This window comes from Chelonia mydas, chromosome 16, assembly GCF_015237465.2.
Source record: "Chelonia mydas isolate rCheMyd1 chromosome 16, rCheMyd1.pri.v2, whole genome shotgun sequence".
Classification (NCBI taxonomy): Eukaryota; Metazoa; Chordata; order Testudines; family Cheloniidae; genus Chelonia; species Chelonia mydas.
Window position 1 is genome coordinate 4,710,937 of NC_057857.1, and position 22,168 is coordinate 4,733,104.

General features: G+C 49.4%; 1 protein-coding gene across 7 annotated transcripts in view; it reads left to right on the plus strand.

Moving 5' to 3' along the window:
• Positions 1-15,125, plus strand: part of TOR4A (torsin family 4 member A) — a 32,344-nt gene extending 17,219 nt beyond the window's left edge. For 6 of the 7 annotated variants that reach the window (XM_037879847.2, XM_043530731.1, XM_043530730.1 and 3 more), the window contains one exon: positions 11,267-15,125. In XM_037879847.2, the coding sequence (XP_037735775.1) occupies positions 11,304-12,584 (1,281 nt within the window). In that variant the 5' untranslated portion in view covers positions 11,267-11,303 and the 3' untranslated portion in view covers positions 12,585-15,125. Of the gene's footprint in view, positions 1-984; positions 1,132-11,266 lie in introns of those variants that run through there. The other variant, XM_037879848.2, reaches the window with a different exon arrangement.
• Positions 15,126-22,168: the final 7,043 nt, after the last annotated feature.

A 22,168-nucleotide genomic window follows, 5' to 3' on the forward strand; every position in this document is an offset into this window, starting at 1 on the left:
GGACAGTTATATGACTAACAAGAATACCCAGATTTGTCATAGAATCATAGACTATCAGGGTTGGAAGGGACCTCAGGAGATCATCTAGTCCAACCCCCTGCTCAAAGCAGGACCAATCCCCAACTAAATCATCCAAGCCAGTTCATGCTAACAAGTTTTGGAGGAGTTATTAAACCTCATGCTTCTTGCCTTAAACCAATCTCTAACTATGTGGGATTAGGAGGTGCCCTCAAGTGAGCAGGGAGAGCATCCTGTATCTGCCTAGTGCAAGATTCCTTACACTTTCCTCTGGAATATCTGGTACTGCCACTGCTGGAGACAGGATACGTGGACCATGGGTCTGATGCCGTCTGGCATTACTATGCGCTCAGTCTGGCTTCCCCTCCTTGCCCCTTTCCCCTCAGACTGTGTTCATGGCAGGTCATTTTTAATTTTCTGTGGCAGCTGCCCAATTTCCCCACGTTCTGCTGTGCTAGGAAGGCCCATGCCTGCCCTGCTGCTGCGCTTTCCGGGTGGCTGCCTACCTGCAAGTGGATTCGGAGGCACGAGGCTGCAGGGACCGTTGTGCAGCTGGAGCAGCAGCAGAGCTGAACTTGGAAGCATTTGTTCTTGTTTATTTTCCAGTGCCTCCAGATGTAGGCAATAATGTTGCCTGTCTCTTGCCCCACTCCCTGTTCGCACGCTGCTCTGCGTCATGGCTGCATCTCTCTTAACGCTCCTTGTACCCACGAGGGGATATTTCTGACCTGCTTCCGAACAGCTTAGAGAACAGGAGTAAAACACGGTGCAGCCTGTGTGCAGCCGTCAGTGTGTGAATACGCTGTCCATGCTGCAGAGAACATGAGCAGGCCAGCAGCAAACACAGCTGCAGAATAGGAAACAGATAAGGTCTTGTGCAGCTGGGAGAAGGGCGCGTTGGAGATAGGGGCCACTCCCGCTTGTCATTTCCTCTTTAATCCCTGACCAAGTCCTTTTAGACAGATGTGAAGGTGCTCAGTCGGACAGCCAGCGAGTCTGCGGCTACAGAGTCCCCTGCTTACCCTGCCTGGATTGCTGCTGCTGCTCCATTGACTTGCAGGCAGGGACAAGGAGTGATGTTCTCCCAGTGAGACCCAGAGAAAAAGCTCCCTGGTAACTGTTCTCTTGCTCTCATGCTCTTCTCCCCACCCCTTCCTGCTTTCTCTCAGAGTTGCCTTTTTCTTTTCCAAGGGCCCCCTAATGCGTGCTCTGTCCCCATGGCCAGGTGGTATCTAGCTCTCCCCAGACTGCTGCGTTCACTGTGTGGGCCCACATTTGAGCCATGGCATTCTTCCAACTTCGTCCCTGCAGTGCCACTTCCTCTCCTTGCCAAGGCTGCCCCAGCACAGGGACTGAAACGGCAGCTTAGCCCACAGAGGCCAAACTCTGTGATTGTAACGGTGTCTTTGCACTGGCTGGCATTTCCTCCTGGGCTATCTCCTGATCTAGGGAGGAGGTGCAGGGGGGCTAGGAGACCCCATGGCTGGCAGACCTTTGCAGCATTTCAGTTCACTTGTAAACAGCTGGGCAGGAAACAAGGCTGTTGCCACCAGAGCCAGAGTGCAAAGATGTTTGGCTCTCGGAGGGACAGGACACATAGAGATGCTTGGAGGGGTTGGTCTGACTGGGCAGCTGGGAGAGGGGCCAGGCTCTTGTCCCCATTTGGTGGGGAAAAGAGAAGGATCCTCCTTGTTCAATTGGGGGAGGGATAACTTTGTTTGGTGGGGTTGGGGGAGCATCAGCCTCCCGCCCTGGTTCACTGGGCCCTGAGGGTCACTGTCCTACACCTACCAGCGCCATCTCTTATTCACTCTCCCATCACCCCAGTCTTTGCCCACCATTTGTCTGACCTTCAGCCTTGACAAGACACAGTATGACTTTCCTCCACCCCCTCCTCATCTGTTACCCTGTCTCCTCCGCCAGTGACTCTGATGACACCTGCCTATGTTCCCCGTCCAGCTGTCTCCTCAGCCCCATCCATCCCTGCTACCACCTTCCCTTTCTTCTCTTCCCCCCTGCTCAGTCATGCTCCCCCATTCTCTTCCTCTGACTCCTTTCCCCCAAACACCAAGCCAGCTCTAGTGTCCGCCATATGGAAAGAGCTGCCTTTGACGGCAGCTGTCTCCGGCTCCCGCCTCCCCACCCTCCTCCCCGTCACTCTAAGCTCACAGTGAGAGCTATTGACAACTGCTGCATTATTGTATTCTTCTCTCCTTCAGCCCCGGATGGCCTCCCATCTGCCACCATGGAACCAGCTGCCGATTTGTTCTAATTCTAATTGTTGCTAATATTTGCATTAGTGTTTGCATCGCATGAAAAAGACCAACTTTTCCTTGAAAAACCGAACATCCAAAAACCGCACAAGTGTTGGCCAAAACCGGAAACTTTCCATCTGGAAAGATCAAAACATTTTACATAGACCTTTTTGAGTGAACCCAACGATTCCAACATTCCCAAATCAAAATGGTGCATTTCGGCTGATGCTAAACCATGTCCTCCTGAACTGCCACAGAGCCTCATGGGAGCTGTACTTTGGGAACCTCATGCCTGTTCTCTGCTCTGGGCCAGACTCCCTTGGCCTGACTACAACTCCCATGAGGTTCTGTGGCAGTTCAGGAGGACGTTAAGGCACCACAAACATGTGACTTCCATGATGTTCTGCAACATGTCATCAGAATGATGCGGGCGGACACACTTCATTGTCAGATTGCCCTGAAATAAAATGTTTGAGTTCAGTTCAATAAACTGAAACATTTTGATTCGAGTTGTCCTGATGTGAAACTTAATATTTTGTTTAGATTTTCCCAGACTTTTGGTTTTCAGCCAAAGGATCTCAATTTTTTGAGTTTTCAACAAGTTCCATGTTCCAGTCAGCTCTACCAATCACTATTTTTTCCCCTGAATGGCCAGTATAGTCTCATTTTGGGATCTAATTCTGCACTTTCTTGAAGACATCCTTGGAAAACTGTTAATTTCCGTTTCTGCAGGTTTAGTTAACATGATGATAAAAATGCAAGAAGCAGAGATAGTGCTGTCTACCCTCGGGCTTTCCTGAGCTTCAGCTGAATTGATGATAGTACTTTCCTAAAATCCCCTCGTGTAGACTCAGTCACATAAGAGCTCCTTTTCTAGTGTGGCGTTATAAATTACATTCCCTTCTCCATTGGTTTCACTGACAGAGACTTGAGCAGTTTTCTACCTATGTTAATTTCTGAAACATTTCACTATCTTGCCTGTTGATAGGGTTGCCAACTTTGTAATATTTAAAAAATGGACACTCCAGCAGAAGTGCCTGAACCTCCCCGTCCCGCCTCTTCCCCCCTGAGGCCCCACCCCTTCCCTGCCTCTTCTCCCTGAGACCCTGCCTCTGCCCCACCTCTTACCCCAAGGCACCGCCCCCATTCTCTTCTTTTTTCCCCTCCTCCCATCACTTGCTGCTTTCCCCCACCCCCCCTGAACCTGGGTCAGGAGGGACTCACCTGCAGAGCCGGGGCTGGGAGCTGCAGCTGCCCGATGCAGGTAGGAGACAGCCCCGGCTGAGTAGGGGCTGGTGTGGGTGATGATCCGGCGCCTCCCCCACCTGCAGTAACCGGACTTGTCAGTAGTACTGACAAGACACTGTGAGGTCCCCTTTTCGACTGGACTTTCTGGTTGAAAACCTGGCACCTGGCCACCCTACCTGTTGAAGGAGCCAATGTACAAATTTACCTACGTATGGATGTTTGTTGTGCTAGGTGGCTTTGTTTGGCTGATACAGGGTGACACAAAAATGCAAATGAGTAAAAATATTTCAAAGGAGCTGTTTTAAGGTAAAAATTGCAAGCGTTTAGAGCCAGAATTACAAAGGTGTTTAGGCACCGAAAGAAGCAGATAGGTGCCTAGTGGGATTTTCAAGAGCATCTAAATGAGTTAGGTGCCTAACTCCCATCGACTTTCCCTGGCCTGTTTGTTCAGTCAGCCTTCTGTTGTGCCTTGTTTTGAAGTTGTAGGCGCTGGGAGGCAGGGACTGATGTTTACTGTACATTTGTATAGTGCCTCATCCAATAAAAGGCTGAGGCCTTAGAGCACCGCACCAATATTAATAGTGGCATGTTTATTAATAGCAAATCTCCAGAATGTATCGTCCGTGCAGTTCCACTGGGGAGTGTCATGGAGAGGCTGCAGTGGAGGTAAACCTCGTGCAGTTTTCTCACAGTATCTAATTCAACTTCTCTGACCTAGAGTTTGGCTAAAAACTCGTGAGTGACGGAACTTCTATTGTCACCTTGATCACAGAGCTCCTCTGGTCGCAGATTCCTGGTTTGCTTTGCGTACCTATGACTGCAGTTTTCTTTGCTGAGCGTGTTTCAAAGCTAAGATTGATTGCATGGTGGTTGGTTTTGCTTGCTAGGCTCATTATTTATTAGGGAATTCATTACAACATTGGCTAAAATTTTACTGAACTGTTGAGTTTTGACATTAAAACCAATTAAGTAGTGAAGTATAAGAACAAACTAGCTGTAGCAGTGCTAGGTAATTTGTATTGAGTACCTGACCTATTTAGTGTTAGTTTTACTATTAATTTGTTTAGAAATGTCCATTATAGAATAATTTGGGAATTATTATCAATTGTGTTTATGAAAGTAGTGCCGATGGCCACCTCAGAACGGGGTCCCATTGTGCTATCATCATTCTCACCCTCATGGCAAATCCCAAATGGGACAGCGTATCCTTGCAGATCAGGCACCCCGCACATCAATCTCTGTGCTGTACAAATAGAGAGTATTAAACGGTCTCTGCCCCGAAGAGCCTACAGTCTAAATAGACCAGACAGACACAGGGCAGGGAAATGGGTAGAACACACCAGCAGAGGGATGGTAGCAAATGGCATGGTAGTGCCATGATTTTTTTTGTGGGGGTTGTTACTTAGGAGGGGGTCAGCTATATGGAAAGAAGATTGAAGGGAAGGAGGGTGAGAGGGACAGGTGTGGATTGGTGGAGCTGAGGTGGAGAGGAGGGTTGAAGCAAACAGCCAAACAGCACAGGACCCAGAAAATCCAGTCAAAACCAAGGTACTAAGACAATAGTGCTAAGGATCAGAAATCCAGACTCTAACTCAGAATATTTCATTACTTCATCTTGTGTCTACCTTACTTACGGAATGGACATGCTCTTTTACCAATCCTCAGAAACTGAATTTTTTCCCTCTGCCTTCTACCCCATCCCACCACTGCACATACCATTTGAATCAGGGCCACACCCACACCATGGAGGGGGAGAGTTTGGAGAGCTCAGTTTGTAAAAACAGGATTTACATACGGTGACTATATTTCCCAAAGGGAAAACGGGACACCACATGGGGCTAGCCCAAGCCTCCCTCCCTCCTTGTGCGGGGCTGGCGTTGCTGCTCTCTTGACTTCCTGCTACTGACTTCCTGCCCCGTCCGAGCCCTGCTCCACGCAACTGAGCAAACGGGACAAATGCACACTTTTGCAAAAAACATCAGGACGGCCGGGACAGGGCTTAAAAAAGGGACTGTCCCGGCCAAAATGAGACATATGGTCACCCTAGATTTACAGCTTTGCAAACATGCTGAACTGAACAGACCTGAAGCCATATTCAGGGTTTCCCAGGAGAGCTTGGGTGCTGTCTGCATTTATGCTCTAGGCTCCTCCTAGTCTCCAGCAGTCACCCAAACACACCACACACAGGGCACCTGGCTCAAAAACTGCAGTTACTGCCATTACATACGGCATGGTAAAGTACAGTCAGCATTAGATAGATCAACCCATTACCACTGGGCAGTACACTTACCTGGCAAATCAGCATCAAATGGGGGGAGTGGAGAGAAACATTCACCTTGGCTCTGAGTGTGTTGGCATCAAACAGCTCCATCAACTGCACCCCAGACACGCCCGCAACTTCACCCTAACACTCTTAGGAAGAGAACCCCCATACAGTTAACTTTGTGATTCCCCAGATGTAAGGCAGGAGCAGGAACCATTTCTTTATGCAAGAGAAGCATATTGCATCCAAGTCAGGTCTACCTCTGGCTCCATGAAAATCTCCCTCTCTAGGATGCTGACGTCTGGTTATGGACCATGGCCTGAAGATGCACACAAGCCTCACATCCAGCACTACTGCCGTTACCACTGGTCATAGCATACTCCTCTGAACTCTCTCAGCTAGCCAGGGAGACAGATAAGGGCAGCGCCAGGTCTCTGCAAACAGAAAGTGCAAAAGCGTATGGGACACAGTGACACAGCATGGCAGACTAGTGGTGAGATCCAAGGCCCAGCATCTCCAGGCAGTGTGATCTGCGCTTCACCCCCCACCTCAAGGCCCGACAGGGAACCATGCTGTGGTGGGCCGGGGCTCTCTGGGCTCTCCCTGTAGCATTGAGTTCCTGGTGAAACATGGCAAGACAGTCTGAGATTCTCTGGCTGGAGCCTTAGTGATGGAGCTTGTCCCCTCCCTCACATGCTTGCTCACGGGGAGCCATCCAAACCCAAAGCTTGTGAGATGGGGAAGAAGGAGTGAAACTGAGCTGACAGGACCCTATGCCTGTGCAGGGAAGCCTCCATTTCCAGGCATCTCTAGGAGCCTGCGCGCTCCCCTCTGCCCAATGGCCCTCTCCGGACCATTCGCTTTTAATGACTTTCACTTCCTGGCTTGTCCCATGGCGTTTCCCTGGTTACTCATAGACATCTGATCTAACTGGTTCTGCTACTTCTGGCAAAGTCCTAAAAGTGACATTATCCGGCACAAGTTCCATAGACTCACTTTCATGGTAATAAATATTCAGTGTTGCCAACTCTTGTGATTTTGTCCTGAGTCTCATGGTAATTATTGTTTCCTTAAAGTCCCAGCTCCTGGAGTCAAGTGGGGTATGCAATGATTTCCGCCTTCAGTCTTATAGAAAAAGTTATTTTCCAGCCCTCATGGATGTAGAGAAAGCTTCAAAATGTGACCGCAGTGCACCCGACAGGCTCAAAAAGGCACATAAAAAGAACACCATATTATTTGTACATAATCTCCATGATTTTAAAGCCAGTATCATTTTTGGTAGACCTGACTAATGATTTTTGGACATTTGCGGTTGGCAATATAAGTGTCTCCAACAGGTCTGTGTGACATGGTTCCTCAAACTCCCTGCATGCACAGAGTTTGCTGGATCTCAGCTGTAGTGATGAAGGGCTAATAAAGTTAGTGTTACAGTGAGACACCTACCAATCAGAACTATCCAGGGAATAATTAGGAACTCTCAACTATTCGAAAAGCAGAGTACTCCTCATAGAAGGAAGTGGGGGAGAATGAATTCGCTCCCCAAGCTTGCTTAAGCCATATTTAACCTGTGTGATGTCTAGGCCTGAAGAAAGTAGAGGAGTAACTGGAGTAAGGCCAGCTGGAGGCGAACTTCCCTGGAGGCAGAGAACTGGGCAGAATTCCTCAGGGCTTACTGTCCCTACGTGCAGTTTTGTTGTCTTGTCTTTTAATTTGTTTTGTGGTGAATGACTCATGATTTACTCTCATGATAGCGAAACAAAACCGCTTGTGAATAAATCATTTACCAAGAGGTGGCTTAGATGTTTCTGACTTCCACAAACGAAATGGAAAGATGGCAAAGAGCAAATGTATGCTCTGCCCTGACAAAGAGCTTGGGGGGACCAGCAGGCTGAGTGAGAGGGTGACACATAATGGAGACTCTCTCTCCCACCATTCATTGGCCTCTGGGGTCTGTGTCTACAAGGTCATCACAATTGGCACTAACTGTCCCCTTTTGTGGCAGCCTCAGCTTAGGCCAAGAAATGACAAGGGGGTTGAGAATTAAATACCCTCTCCCCATGGAGTTGCTTCCTCCAGGTGCATGGTCTGGGAAGGGGGAAGAAACGTCTGTTGCTCGGTGGGTGAAGGGGCCAGATGAGGAGGGGTAGCCCCTTGCCACCCGCTACTTGGGCCAAGGTTCTCTTGGCTGATCTGCCCAGTCTCCTCGCTCTCCCTCCCTCTGGGGCCTGTCTTCCCTTCTAGGGTTCTGCTCCTCACCCTGCTGCTTCCCGTGGGGCTGGAGCCAGGTTCCCCTGCCCACCCCCGGCTGCTGCTCCTGCCATTCGCCCCGGGACACCCCTTGTCAGTTCGCCTGCTCCCCTGCACATGCTGCAGCTGCTGCTCCTCCCACAGGGGCGCCCCTCAGCAGTTCTCCACCCCAGCAGTGGTCCCAGCCAGGATGCTCCCCAGCCCTTCAGGCATGTCTGCCGCCCCTGCGCTGAACAGGGGTCCAGGGCTCCCACAGGGGGACCAGGCCGAGGATGGAGATGGCCAGCTGAGGCCAGCACTCGGGCTCCTGATGCCGTTAGGCCCTGCGGGGTGGGCGGGAGCCGAGCTGGGGAAGGCGGGGGAGGCTGGCAGCACGGCAGTGCCCGCAGGTGGGAGCTGGCTGGGCTGCAGGGACAGGCGGACAGCGGCCCAGGCAGTCTCCATGCAACCTCCGTCTGTGCCACCCCACCAGGCTCTCCTGTGGCACTGTGCCCTCAGCAGGCCCTGGCTGCGGGCCCTTCACAGGAGAGCTTCAGCAAAGTGCAGGAGCTCCCCGCCGCGCCTGGCTGCTGGCTCTGCACTGCCCGGCGAGCTCTCTGGTTTCCTGTGTGTGCCACTGGAAACCACTGGCCACTAAATGGCGCAGCCGGGCAGCATTTTCCCTGGCCCCGCTGCCTCCCAAACTGCCTTCCCGCAGGTGCGCATGTGCTAGGGCCTGGGGGCGAGCGGCCTGCAGTCTGCCTGGGGAGCAGCCAGCGCAGCACCTGGCTGGGGACAGGGGGCGAGTGGCCTGCAGTCCATTCCTGCCATAGTACCTAGGGATAGGTTAGTCCTCACCCCCGGATGGGAGCAAACGGGTATTCATGTAGCGTGGCTGCTGCAATCTCATCCCAGAGGTGGTTGCATTTCAGTGGTGGGTGAAGGAGTCCCAACAGCCTGGGAATCCTACTGGGTGAAAGGTGATCACTTGAATTCGATGTACTGTACAAGTGACGCCTGTCAGACCTCAATAAGAGCCACCCCCTGATGGCTACCTATGAGCTGGGGAATGATGTCCTGTCTCCATTTGTCATTCCTGTCCATTCCTAATCCACTGGCAGGATGCTGTGTAGGGCAATGCTGGCTCTGGCTCTCCCACAGTGAGGTGAGGATTTTCCTAGTTGCTTTTTGCTGGGACATCTTTTCAGTTCCTGAGAGTTTGTTATTTACCACTCCCCCAATTTTTGTGTCATCTGCAAACCTTATCAGTGATCACTTTATGTTTTCTTCCAGGTCATTGATAAAAATGTTAAATAGCGTAGGGCCAAGAACCGATCCCTGCGAGACCCCACTAGACTTGATTGCCAGTTTACAATTACATTTTGAGACATATAAGTTAGCCAGTTTTTAATCCATTTAATGTGTGCCAGGTTAGTTTTATATCATTCTAATCTATTAATCAAAGTGTCCAGTGTCATGTGGTACCAAGTCAAATGCCTTACAGAAGTCTAAGTGTATTACATCAACATTATTACCTTTATAAACTAAAGTTGTAATCTTATAAAAAAAAGATATAAGGTTAGTTTGACAGGATCTGTTTTCCATAATCCCATGTTCATTGGCATTAATTATATTATGCTCTTTTAATTGTTAATATTAACTGAATCCCATACCAGTTGCTCCATTAGTTTGTCCAGGATCGATGACAGGCTGACAGGCCTGTAATTACCTGGATTATCCCGTTTACCCTTTTAAAATATTTGCACAACTTTAGCTTTCTTCCAGTCTTCTGGAACCTGCTGAGTGTTCCCAGCCTCATAGAAAATCCACTTTAACAGTCCAGAGAATTCCTTGGTCAGCTCTTAAAAAATTCTTGGATATAAATTTTCTGGACCTACTCATTTAAAAATTTAAAAAGCTCTATTTTTGCAGCCCCTGTTTAACTTCCTCCTGAGTTACTGCTGGAAAGGAACATGGATCACTGTGGGGAGGTCTCTGGATAGTTCAGGGCAGGGATCTGGGCAGTGTAACTTGTTGCTGTGTTTGGTTTGATCGTCCCAGTGATTCATATATTGGTGTTTTAGGTTCTGGTCTAATGTTATGAGTTAACGTCCCAAGCTATTTGCAGTGCACAACGACAATTTTATTGATCCTACAAAATCCAGGCCCTGTGCTACATATTGCTGAGTACCATCTCCTGGCACCTTATCTGTCAACTAACTAGCTTGCACACTCCAGCATTTATAAGCTTCTCTCTGTTTGTATGTCCAACAGCTTCTATTTGTGTGTGTGTGTGCACACGTGTGGGTTCCTACACCTAGACGTTTCTCCCTTTCAGTGTGTGGAGTATGTTTGCTTGTGTATGTCCTGCATTTTCTTTCTTTGTGTGTGTGTATGGTTGTATCTAGTTAAGGAACAGTGGATTTAAGCCTGGGACTCAGGTGATCTGGACACAATTGGTAGTTCTACCAGAGATTTCCTGTGTGACCTTGGGTGCGTTGCAGGGAGTTCAGTTTTCAAGTGCTCAGCATCTACAACTGGAGCCAAGTTTTCAAAACAGCGCAGCACCCAGCACGCTCAGCTCTTCTGAAAACCTGGCCATTTACTTCGGTCTCTAAATGGGCGGTGAGCTCTTTCGAAAAACTGGCCCTGATGGTGGGTGCTGAGCTCTTTGCAAACTATGGTATTTAATCTCTCTGGGCCACAGTTCCCTATCTGTATGATGGGGATAATAGCACTTCCCTACTCACAGGGTGTTGTGAGGACAAGTTCAGTAATGTCCGATGGGTGCTCAGAGTGATGGGCGCCATAAAGTTACCTAGATTGATACGCAGCCCCTGAGAGGGTGCACCTCTAACAGCTTCTTTCTCTCAAAATCCATAGTCCTTAAGGCCAGAAGGGACTATTAGACCATCTAGCCTGAGCTCAACAGCCATAGAATTTCACCCTGTTGCCTCTGTATTGAGCCCGATTACTTGTGTGTGGCTAAAGCATCTTCCTGAAAGAGATGGAGAATCCACCACTGCCCTTGGTGAATTGTTCCAGTGGTTAATCACCCACACTGCTAAACATGTGTGCCTTCTTTCTAGTTTGAATTTGTCTGGTTTTAACTTCCAGCCATTGGTTCTTGTTCTGCCTTGCTCTGCTAGATAAAAGAACCTGATATTTTCTACACAGGGAGGTATTTATGCACCATGATCAAGTCACCTCTTGCTCTTTTGTCCATTTATTTTCGCACTGTCTTTGTGTTTTTTAGAGAAGACACTTTGAATGGTTTATGAGAAGAAAGCAAGATGGATGGAAGTCAGTCCAGCACTGAGTCTCCCATGGCTCCCAAGAAGATCTCTCTGCTTTCCTCTCCCATGCGGGCAGTCATCCGTCTGCGACGAAAAGTCCAGTTCCTGAAGAAAAACCGCCTGCATCTGAACCTTCCCAGAGAACATTCTCCAGAGCTGGTCCAAACTAGGCTTCTTCAAAGGCAGATTTCCTTGAGCCAAACAAACCTGTATAACCCTTCGATGTCCCTCTTTAATCAAGCCACCTTTGCCAATTCTCAGTACTTCACCTTTGACACCTCTGTGGACCAGTCAGCTCTGAATAAATACAAACGGAAGAAGAGCCGCAGGAAGTCCAGGATGGTGTTGTATCCAGAAAGCTCCAAAAAGTACCTTCCAGCAGAGCAAAAGAGTAAAGCAAAGCGCTGCCTTCTCTTGCTCATTGGCATCATCTGTTTCCAAATACTAAATGCTATTGAGAATCTGGATGACAACCTTCAGAAGTATGACCTAGATGGGCTGGAGAAAACCATGCACCGGGAAGTATTTGGGCAGAAGGTGGCTGTGGATAGGATTATGGAATTGTTGAACGAATACCTGGCGACCCACATACACAACAAGCCATTAGTGATCTCCTTCAATGGCCCACCTGGGGTTGGAAAGAGCCATGTTGGATGGCTGCTGGCTAAACACTTCCGTTCAGTCATGAACAATGACTTTGTGCTTCAGTACTTTGTGATGCACCACTGTCCAAACAAGGAGGCTACTCCTGCTTGCCAATTGGATTTGTCTGAGAAGATTTCTGAGATGGTCACCAGAGCAGAAATAGAAGAGAAGATACCATTGTTTATTCTGGATGAGGTTGAGCTCATGTCTCCAGTTCTGTTGGATACACTCAGCAGATTCTTCCAACCAAACCAAACCAACGAGTTCCTCAATGCCATCTACATTCTAATAAGCACCATAGGGGGCAGTGAAATCACAACGTTTGTCCTCCAGAATGTTTCCACTGACCTTCTGCACCAGCAAAGAAAAAGAGAAGAACTGCTGTATATTATCCAGCCTATTCTGATCCACTTCCACCCTCTTTGGAAGTCTGCTGACATCATCCCATTTGGTCTACTGGAGAAGAGTCATGTCATAAACTGCTTCTTGGAGGAGATGATGCGGGAAGGGCTATATCCCGATCAGAGCCATATTGAGAATTTAGCTAGCCAGCTCAGCTATTACACTACAGGAGGCAGGGAGTACGCCATAACTGGCTGCAAGCAGGTCGGAGCCAAAGTCAATGTACTGTAGCAGCAACCATAAATAAGAGGCCGAATCCTGTTCTCACCACTTTGCACTCAGTGGAGATAGCCTGGCTGAACACTGGCATGACTGACAGCAGATTTTGGCCCAAGATGCATTTCCTCAAGAGGACAGATATGAAGCTGTCCCAGTGACCACCTTATAAGAGGGTTCCAGGAGGCAGAACAGCAGCTGTCACTGCTTCAAAGATGAGCTCTGTTCTCCTATTGATTTATCGGACTAGAGTCACTGAACTCCCACTGTCCTGCAAATAATCCCCTGTTGACTAAGGCCAGGATATCTCTCTGAGGCCGGGTCTGAGCCCAGGCACAAGCCAAACCCCCTTGTGTCCACACTGCTAATGTGCTAGCCTAGGGCTCCAGACCCAAGGTCCTAGGACCCTGCAGGGCTGGAGGATCCGAGCTCTGTTGCTTTCTTGTGTGCACGCGACCCCGACTTGAGTTAGGTCTGGAAGTCCTCTGGATGTATCCCAGAGTTCCCGGCGGCAGAGGAGCAGCGCTGCAAGCAGTCAGTGCAGCATCTGGAGCACTATTACTGCCTGGCAGAGCGCGCTCCCTGTTCCTGCTCCTATCACAGTAGCTGCTCCGGCTCCTCCTCACTACTGCGCGGAGTTTGCCCGGAGCAGGGAGCAAAGCTGGCAGGTGGGAGGTGGCTCCCGGGGGTCATCCCTCTGCTGGCCGGGCTGAGCCAGAAGCTCTGCCACTCGCCCTCTGTGCAAGGCGGAGCTTGGTCCTTCTCTGCTCTCTGTGCCCTGTTCCTGGGCCCACCCTGCGCTCCCTGGGGCTGCATGTGCAGGGGCACCTGGGCAGTGTGCACTGTCAGGGTGGTGAGTAGGAGCCAGCCCCCAAAACTTCCCCACAGCCTCCTGGGAATCCCTTATCCCTGCCTCCTGGGGTGCGGCAGGAGCCATGCTTCACCCCAAGCCTCGGCCATGCACTTCACTGCTCTGCAGCCAGGAGCAGCCAGGCTGGGTGTGTGTGTGTGTGGGCGGTGAAGGAGTGTTTTTCCTCTGATACCTTCATTTTAGATCAAACTTCTGTGCCCTGCAGTGTGGATGCCAGAGCCCTAGGTTTGAGCACGGGTCAGAAAATCCTTAACCTGGGGTTAAAATGCAATGTAGACACTCAAGCCCAGGGTTCCCTGACACAGGTCAGCTGACTCAAGGCCCACTAACCCGAGGCTTACATTGCTGTGTAGACAGCCTCCAGTCGTATTGTGACCTCTTTGGTGTCCCTCCTACACACGTGCCCAGGAGTTTATTCATCGGTGATGTGTCAACAAGTCTAGGAGATGAGAATAAATCCCCCAGTGTATGTACACGGCAGGAGTGATTTAATGTCGGGGAGATGGGGAGACCTTTGGGGTGACAGTCTCATCAGCACACTTGTCTTCAGACTCAGAATCTGCAATCTCTTTGCCTTTCCGGGGTCTGGCTGGACCTGGGATAAAGGCTAACTGGCTTAAGATCAGTCTAGCCAAGCTAGAGATGCTGCTGGCATGTAGGGGAAACATTTGGAATAGCTGATGCAGACTGTGACTGTTACCCACTGATCTTTGGTGTCAGAATGATGCATTCTTGGGTTCTTTTTCTCCCCTGCTGCTCTTGGATTCCCCGGCAACAGCAGTCTCCTGGAATATGTGCTACCATCTCTGGTTGCCTTAGAAGTTGTAGCCTTTTATACCTGATGCAGACTGTGCCTATGTCACTTCCAGGCTGGATTCCTGCAACACACTTTTCTTGGGACTACCCTTGAAGACTACTCGGAAGCATCAGCTAGTGGAGAGTGCAGCTGCCTGCTTGTTAAGGTCTTCCTCATGTGGCCTTTGGTCTAAACTCTGCTGCTTGTTTGTTTCTGCGTACAATTCACAGCACTGATTATCTAGAGGGCCCTTAAATGGGAATTCACAGATGCAAGGTAATGCGCATTTTGAACTGTTGATGCACATTGCTGGGTTCAAAAACTACTCCAGAACAAGTGTTGGGCATCATGTGAACAGCTCTGTGAAACCTGTCCTCACTGTGCAGCAGCCGTCAAAAACAAAAATAATAAATTGCAGGAGGCATAGGAGAGGAAACAGCACTGAAAAGTATTATAATGCCATTGTTCTGGAGTGACAGTACCTCTCTACTGTTAAAGGTTGCCACCAGCAGCCCTGTTTTAGTCCTGCTGTAACCCTAGCTTGGAAATCTGATACAAGCAAAGTTTGAAGGAAATGTATACACCTGCCTTGGAGTTCCAGGTCTTTATAATATTCCCCCGATTGGAAATATTGTCTGTTGTCTAACCTTTCTGCATCTCCGTCTAGCTCAAAATCAGAGTTGCCTTCACACTTCCTGTACAGTTAACTCTCCTTGAACATTCCTGTGCTGTGGAAGAATTGATGAAAATAGCATGTAATTAAGCAAAGGTGTTGGTGATAGTTTTTTTATAGGCCCAATCCTGTTTGCATTGATTTCATTAGAATTATGTGAATAATGGATTTTTTTTTACTGGACGTTCTGAAATATATATCAAAATTTGGTTTGGAGCTGGTTTTTTTTTTTTAATTTTTTTTAATATTCTAAAAATAAAATGGAAGTAAATTTCAAAAAGAAAAGTCCTTTTGAATCAAATCCCCCAAATATTTCATTTGGAAAATGTCGAAACAAAATGTTTTGATTTTTCTTTTGGAGAAGGGCATGAACTGAAACAAAATGTTTCAGTTGATGCAAATCTGCATCTATCAGAAAAAAAAAAGTTTCAGACCAAAAATGTTTCCCAGCTGTACGTTTTAATGGAAGTTCTGGGTCCGATCCTGTCCCTTTGATTTCAACAAGAGGGATTTTTATTCCTTGACGCCAGTGAATGAGCATGAGGCATGGTGTGTGTCTGTTGTCCGGAAGCTGAACTGAAGAGGCTGGCTCTACCTAAGTGCCAAACGCGAGTGCTTCTTTTAGCTCAAGTGTTGGGGTTCACGAGGAGCTTGTCACCTCTCCGTGGTGAAAGACGCAGCCCAGCCACCACTCACTCACTGGCACTCAAAAATCATTCTGCAAGGTTTTGAATTTTTAGGGCTCACTCTCCGGCAGCTGTTCTGAAAATCTGGAGCAAGCACAGTGGGAACTTTCTGAGATCCAGCCGTAATAATGACTCCCTTTCAAGAAAAAAAGCCGTGGTTTGTGTCTGTCTCCATCAGCCCTGACATGACAACAGGCTATTGCTGCCTGTAGGAGGCATCCCCAACACATCGCTCTCTCTGCCACCTCGTTCCATGTCTGTTTTGCCCCATGGCTTCCCTCTGCTGCCTCCCTATGCTCCCCCAGAGCTCACCCCTGCTGCCCACTACTACACCCCTATTGGCTCTTGCCCCCTCTCACTGCATGCTCCTCCCCCCAGCCCCAACCCCCAGCTGCTTCAGCCTTCCCTCCACTGGTACCCGGCCCCCTTCCCTGCTCCCGCTACCCAACTCCACTGTGTCACTCCTTGATAGATCTGCCTGCTACATTTGCCACCTCAGTGCCTGCCCTTGTTACCCTTGCAGTGCTTGGACTGCTGCCCCGATCCCACACAGCACTCTCAGCCACACTGCGACCTTCTCATATTTCCTGGTCCTTCCCCGCCCTCCGCCCATCCCCACTGCTGCCCCTGACAGCCCCAACCCCCATTACTGCTCCCTCTGATTCCATCACCTGCCACTGCTTCTCCTCCACTGATATCCCTGCTGCCTCAGTTTCCCCACTGCTCTGCTCCAGCCACCATTGCCACCCCAGCCTGTGGCCTCGGCACCCCCGCAGCTGGCATTCTTACCGTTACACACTCCATTGGGACAACTCCACTCCCTGACCGCTCTTCTCTGTCTCCTCCACCTACGTCTAGCATACCACCCCAACATCCTTCCTGCTGCTGTAACCCTGGACCCTCTTCTCCTCTGGGCTCTGAGATGTAGTTGTCCAGCCAGGCCTGCATGCAAAATGCAGTGCAGCCAAGGTTCACATTGTAGATGGAGTGTCATTTGGTGTTTTTAATTTGAATCATGGATTTCTTTGTCTTTGTGCAGTTAAGCCCAGATCCTGGGTTTTTCAGTGTGAATGCTCTGACCAGTATACAATTTGTCTCTTCCCTGCCTCACTTTCCTATTAGGTGTTTAGAGGGAGAGCATGAGTGGCTGGAGCACTGTGAATCCGGCAACCTCTGTTCTCGTTTAGGTTCTACACAGGGGAAGGCAAACTACAGGCCACAGGCTGCATCCAGCCTGTCAGACATTTTAATCCAGCCCTCGAGCTCCCGCCGGGGAGCGGGGTCGGGGGCTTGCCCTACTCCACGTTTGCCATGCCTCCGCATGGCTCCCAGAAGCAGTGGCATGCCCCTGCTCTGGCTCCTATGCATAGGGGCAGGCAGGGAGCTCTGCACACTCCTCTGCCAAAATAACTGCCCCTGCAGCTCCCATTGCCTGGGAGCTGCAGGGGCGGTGCCTGCAGACGGGGCAGCGTGCAGAACCGCCTGGTCACGCCTCCAAGTAGGAGCCGGAGGCGGGACATGCTGCTGCTTCCAGGAGCTGCTTGAGATAAGCGCCTCCCAGAGCCTGCAACCCTGACCCCCTCCTGCGCCCCAATCCTCTGCCCTAACCCTGATCCCCCTCCCACCCTCCAAACCCCTCAGTCCCAGCTCAGGGCACCCTCCTGCACCTCAACCCCACATCCGCACCCCCCCCAGCTGGAGCCCCCACCCCCTCCCATATCCCAACCCCCAATTTCATGAGCATTCATGGTCCACCATACAATTTCCATACCCAGATGTGGCCCTCAGGCCAAAAAGTTTGCCTACCCCTGTTCTACCATGAACTCGTTGTGTGACCTTGAGTAAGTCATTGCCTGTCTCGGAGCCTCGGCTTCTCTTCTGTAAAATGGGGATAATGGTACAGACGCAGCTCGGAGGCATTCATGTTTGTAAATCACATTGTGGTTCCCAGATGGAAGGCTCTATAGGAGTGCAGAGCACTGGTTGTTATTTTGTCACCACGAGTAAAGTACTACAGGAGAACCTCAGGGTTACAAACACCAGAGTTACGAACTGAATGGTCAGCCGCACACCTCATTTGCAACTGGAAATATGCAATCAGGCAGCAGCAAGACAAAAAAAGAAGCAAATACAGTCCAGTGTTGTGTTAAAAGTAAACTAATAAAAAAATAAAGGGAAAGTTTTAAGAAAATGACTTGACAAGGTAAGGAAGCTGTTTCTGTGCTTGTTTCATTTAAATTACGATGGTTAAAAGCAGCAGTTTTCTTCTGCATAATAAAGTTTCAAAGCTGTATTAAGTCAACGTTCAGTTGTAAACTTTTGAAAGAACCATGCCGTTTTGTTCAGAGTTACGAACAACCTCCATTCCCGTGGTGTTCAGAACACTGAAATTCAACTGTTGTACAGGCAAAAACGCTGGGCCCTCACTAAGCCTCCTCTGTTTCTCCTTTCCGGCGGTCACTGAGCTGCCTGTGTGCATTCAGCTGGGAGTTCATCCATGAGACCCTGGGCTGAGATAATTGACTTGGTTACGTGCAGGTCATTGAGGAACAGGGTGACCATAAGTCCCATTTTGGCCAGGACAGTCCCTTTTTTAAGCGCTGTCCCCGGCCTTCCTGACCTTTTTTGGCAAAAGTGGGCATTTGTCCTGTTTGCTCTTGATCAGTTGGTAAGAGCAAATGGGACAAATGCCCACCTTTGTCAAAAAAGTGGGGTACGAGGGGCAAGTGGCGATGCCAGCTCCATGCGGGGGGGAGACTGGGCTCAGGTCGGGGGCAGGCAGGGCTTGAGCGAGCAGCGATGCCAGCCCCAGCCTTTGGGAAATACGGTCATTCTATCCAGTATGTGCATCCCTGCTAGCCTGTGCCCTGCCTGCCCCCCGTGCAGGACGGGGGGTTCGGGTGAGTGACTTGGACCAGCCCCATGGGGGCAGGGGATGGCTTGGGCTAGCCCCGCACGGTGTCCCATTTTCCCTTTGGGAAGCATGGTCACCCTATTGAGGAATGACTTGTAAAGGCCACCTCTGGGCACATGATCGTACTGCAGATGGGTTTTGAATTGATGGGCCTGGTTTAACTCCACTGATTTCAGGGCAGAATCTGACGCACTTTATTTACCAGTGGAAATGTTGCCTGGTGTGGAGGGAGGATGGTTAAAGGTTAGGCCCAAGCATTTCAAGATCTGGGTTTTTTTCCCAGTTGCAAGTCACTGGATCACTTGACTCCCTCTGCATTATCTTTGGAATTCGAAAGTTCCAGAGCTAGACTCTATACTTTACAATTCTGTCATTAGCTGCTGCTCGTATGCAACAATGGGCGCTGCTACTTTCAGCTCATTCCTATGTTATTCAATTCCATAAAGGGACTCAGCGCAGCAATGCTGATGGGCTGTTGCGCCTGCCTTGCCCAAGTTCTCGTCAACCCAAAGAAATGTCAGATGAAGTGTTCCATCTCAATTTGATGGATAGGGTTACCCATCACTAATACTGACATCAGCAAAGAATGGTGTACTTTCTCTTGTGAAGGGGATGGTACTACAAGGTACAATGTTGGATCAAAAGAATCCCCAGTTTACACAATTCATGTCATGTCAATGTGACTTATCTGTGAATTATGGTTGCATCTAATGGGGAATGCGAGTGATCATTCCAAAATCACTCCAGTCTCAGGTTTTGGAAGCTCTTCATGCAGGTCATTGTGACATTGTACAGATGAAGGCCATAGCCTGAGGTCATGTCTGATGGCCAGGGATTGACAAAAAGGAAGGTGAAGTGCTGTACTAGGTGTCAGCAAATTCAGCATGATCCTGGCCCCACTTATCTACACCCTTGGTCATGGCCTCAGACTCCTTGGGCATGTATTCATGTGGATTTTTCTGGCCCTATATGTTTTTGGTCATAGTTGACACTCATTCATAATGGCTAAAAGCTTTCAGAATGACTTCTCTTACAGCTACTAGACCATTGGACATCTTTGTACCTTGCTCATCCAGTATGGTTTACTGTTACAGTTAGTGAATGACAATGAACCTCAGGTTTCTGTTCTGAAGAATTTCAGAGGTTCCTAGCTTCAAATGGAATATATCACATATGCTCAGCTCTTTACCATCCTGCTACAAACAGACAGTGGTATGCTTTGTATAAACACTTAAGCATGCCTTAAAAATTAATAAGCCTATTCTGAGTCATCAGCAGCAATTCGACAATTTCTTACTTGTCTACAGGAACACACCACATGCTACTTACCCAGGAGTCACCAGCAACTCTTTTCTTGAAGTGTTCTTTTTGTACCTGTTGGGGCCTGCTGCACCCTGATGTTGCCTCACATATAGCCAAATCCCGAGATATGTAAATTGATCAGTGATGTGAAACTCATCATCATTCTTTTCAAGTTGGAGACTTAGTGTGGACACACAACTACAGCTGTGGAATGAAATGGGTACCTGGAGAACTTGTAAAATGCACGGGACCTGTTTCATTTGTGGTAAAACTATCCAATGGCATTTTATGGAAATGACGTTAAGGACCAGTTGAAGCCTCAACTAGTACCAGAGTCCGGGGACATTCCAGGAGCACTTCCTGCTCTTACAACTCCTAATTTTGATGGAAGAAACTTTGGTACCAGATACAGCTGATTCCTTACCACCAACTGTTCCTGTTGTTCAGGAAATTGCCACACCACTATCACCATGTTATCCCAAGTGAGTGCAAAAACTAGTTGTGCACCTTAATTTGTAAATTTAGTTAGTGGGTTGCTATTCCAGGGCAGAATAATCCCTTGCAATTTAAAAGTCTGTAATGGTCCACCTGCAACGTTTAGTTAGGTTATATCCTGGTTCATGTTAGCCGTGTGAGTGATAACATATACGTGCTTACAAAGCTTTTTAAAGCAAGGTGGACAAATGTGATGTCCTGTCTCTTTAAATATTCGGTACTCTCCCCGCTCCCAGTGCCTCACTTTTCCATTAATTTCAGTTTTGCAGCCAGAACAATAAAGCCAGCGCAGCAGACAGAGGTGTTTTCATCAGAGCCCTCTGCATCTGCCTGTCTAGCTCCTTCTCCGCTGGCTCCAGAAATAGAACACTGTACAAGTTCAGACACTCTCTGTGGAAGGCTCAGGCACTCGCCCTGGGAGAGGGAGTCGATTCTTAAATAAGATTCAGCAGAACAAACTTTTCAGCCAGTTCCTGCATTTCTTTGTGCTCAGCAAATACTTTCTTCAATGTTTGACTGCGGGGGCCATCCTCTAATGGTGGAGAATCATCAGGGGTTTGTTGCTGGTCTTGGCTCTGAACAAGGCTCCTTCATGAGTCTGAGGCCAGATAAGATTATTACTGCCGGAGAGAGTTTGAGGCAGTTTTGGTTTGATCACTTTTACGTCTTGTGGATCCCTTTTGCCGCTGTTCTTAGCTGTGAACCAAAGCACCCCTCTGTGTAACATTAGAGCATTTGGGCTGATTTGAAGCAGAGCCCTAGCACTCAAGGGAAGGGGGTAGTGATTATAAAGGCCATGTTGGAGCACATGGGGCAGGGGAAGGGGGCAGAGTCCCGGCAACAAAACCGGGGCAGCACCTGGAGGTCAGCAGACCCTGCAGAGCCCTAGGGAGAAAGGGCAGACCCCTGCTGCCGTTAAGGTAGCAGCCTGTGTTAGAATCTGGGGTCCCTGTGGTTTAGGAGCAATCAACAACAGGGACAGCGTGGAGGCTGCAGTACTCCCACTCCAACCGTCCTGGCCATCCGGCTGCCCCCAGGGCGCGTGGCGCTCTGATTTGGGGGGAGCTAGGTCATCGCACTGACATTGTGATTCTTTCCCTGCTTTTTGTCTCACAGCCTTCTGCCGGGGGTTTTGCTGTATGCAGTTTAGCATCCATTGAGGCACAAGCCCTGGTGGCAGCCTGGAGAGTGTCATTAGCTCACTGCCAGAGCAGCTTGGTGGGCCAGATGCTACAGGGTCCGAACAGAGGACCATGGAAAAGAACTGGAAGAGGAGCGGAGGTTGCCAAGCAGCAGCTGGGGGGAACAGTGCCCCACCTGGGATTGATCAGCTAAGAAGAGGGAAGCAGGGAATGTTACAGAAAAGGAGAGAGCAGGGCCAGGCTGTAGGGGAAGAGGTGGAAGGGGGTGGCGATATGGGCATGGCCACAGGCGGAAGGGGCAGAACGGGGGCAGGACCACAGGTGGAAGACATGGGGCAGGGCCACGGTTCTGGCACCAGGGCCCCACCCCTTGATCCGGCCCAGGGCCCCAGGAGACCTTCATCTGCCTCTGCCCTGCATGCCCCCACTCTGGGAGAGGAAATGACCTCCCTTTACATTCAGTGTTAAAGAGACCAGCCTGAGGGGTTCTGATTACTCAGCCCCATGAATCATCAGCCTGCCACGTGGAAGGCTGGCTGCCTCCTCCCCCTGGCATAGCATCTATGTCCTGTCTCAAGTTAAAGCCTTCATGGAGGATCCCAAGGTGCAGGACTGGGGGCTGGGGGAAAATGAACCCTAACTGCTGAGTCTCCCAGAGACATCTTTCTGTACTGTCCAGCCCCCTTACTAAACAATCACAGAAGTTGTTAATTTCATTGT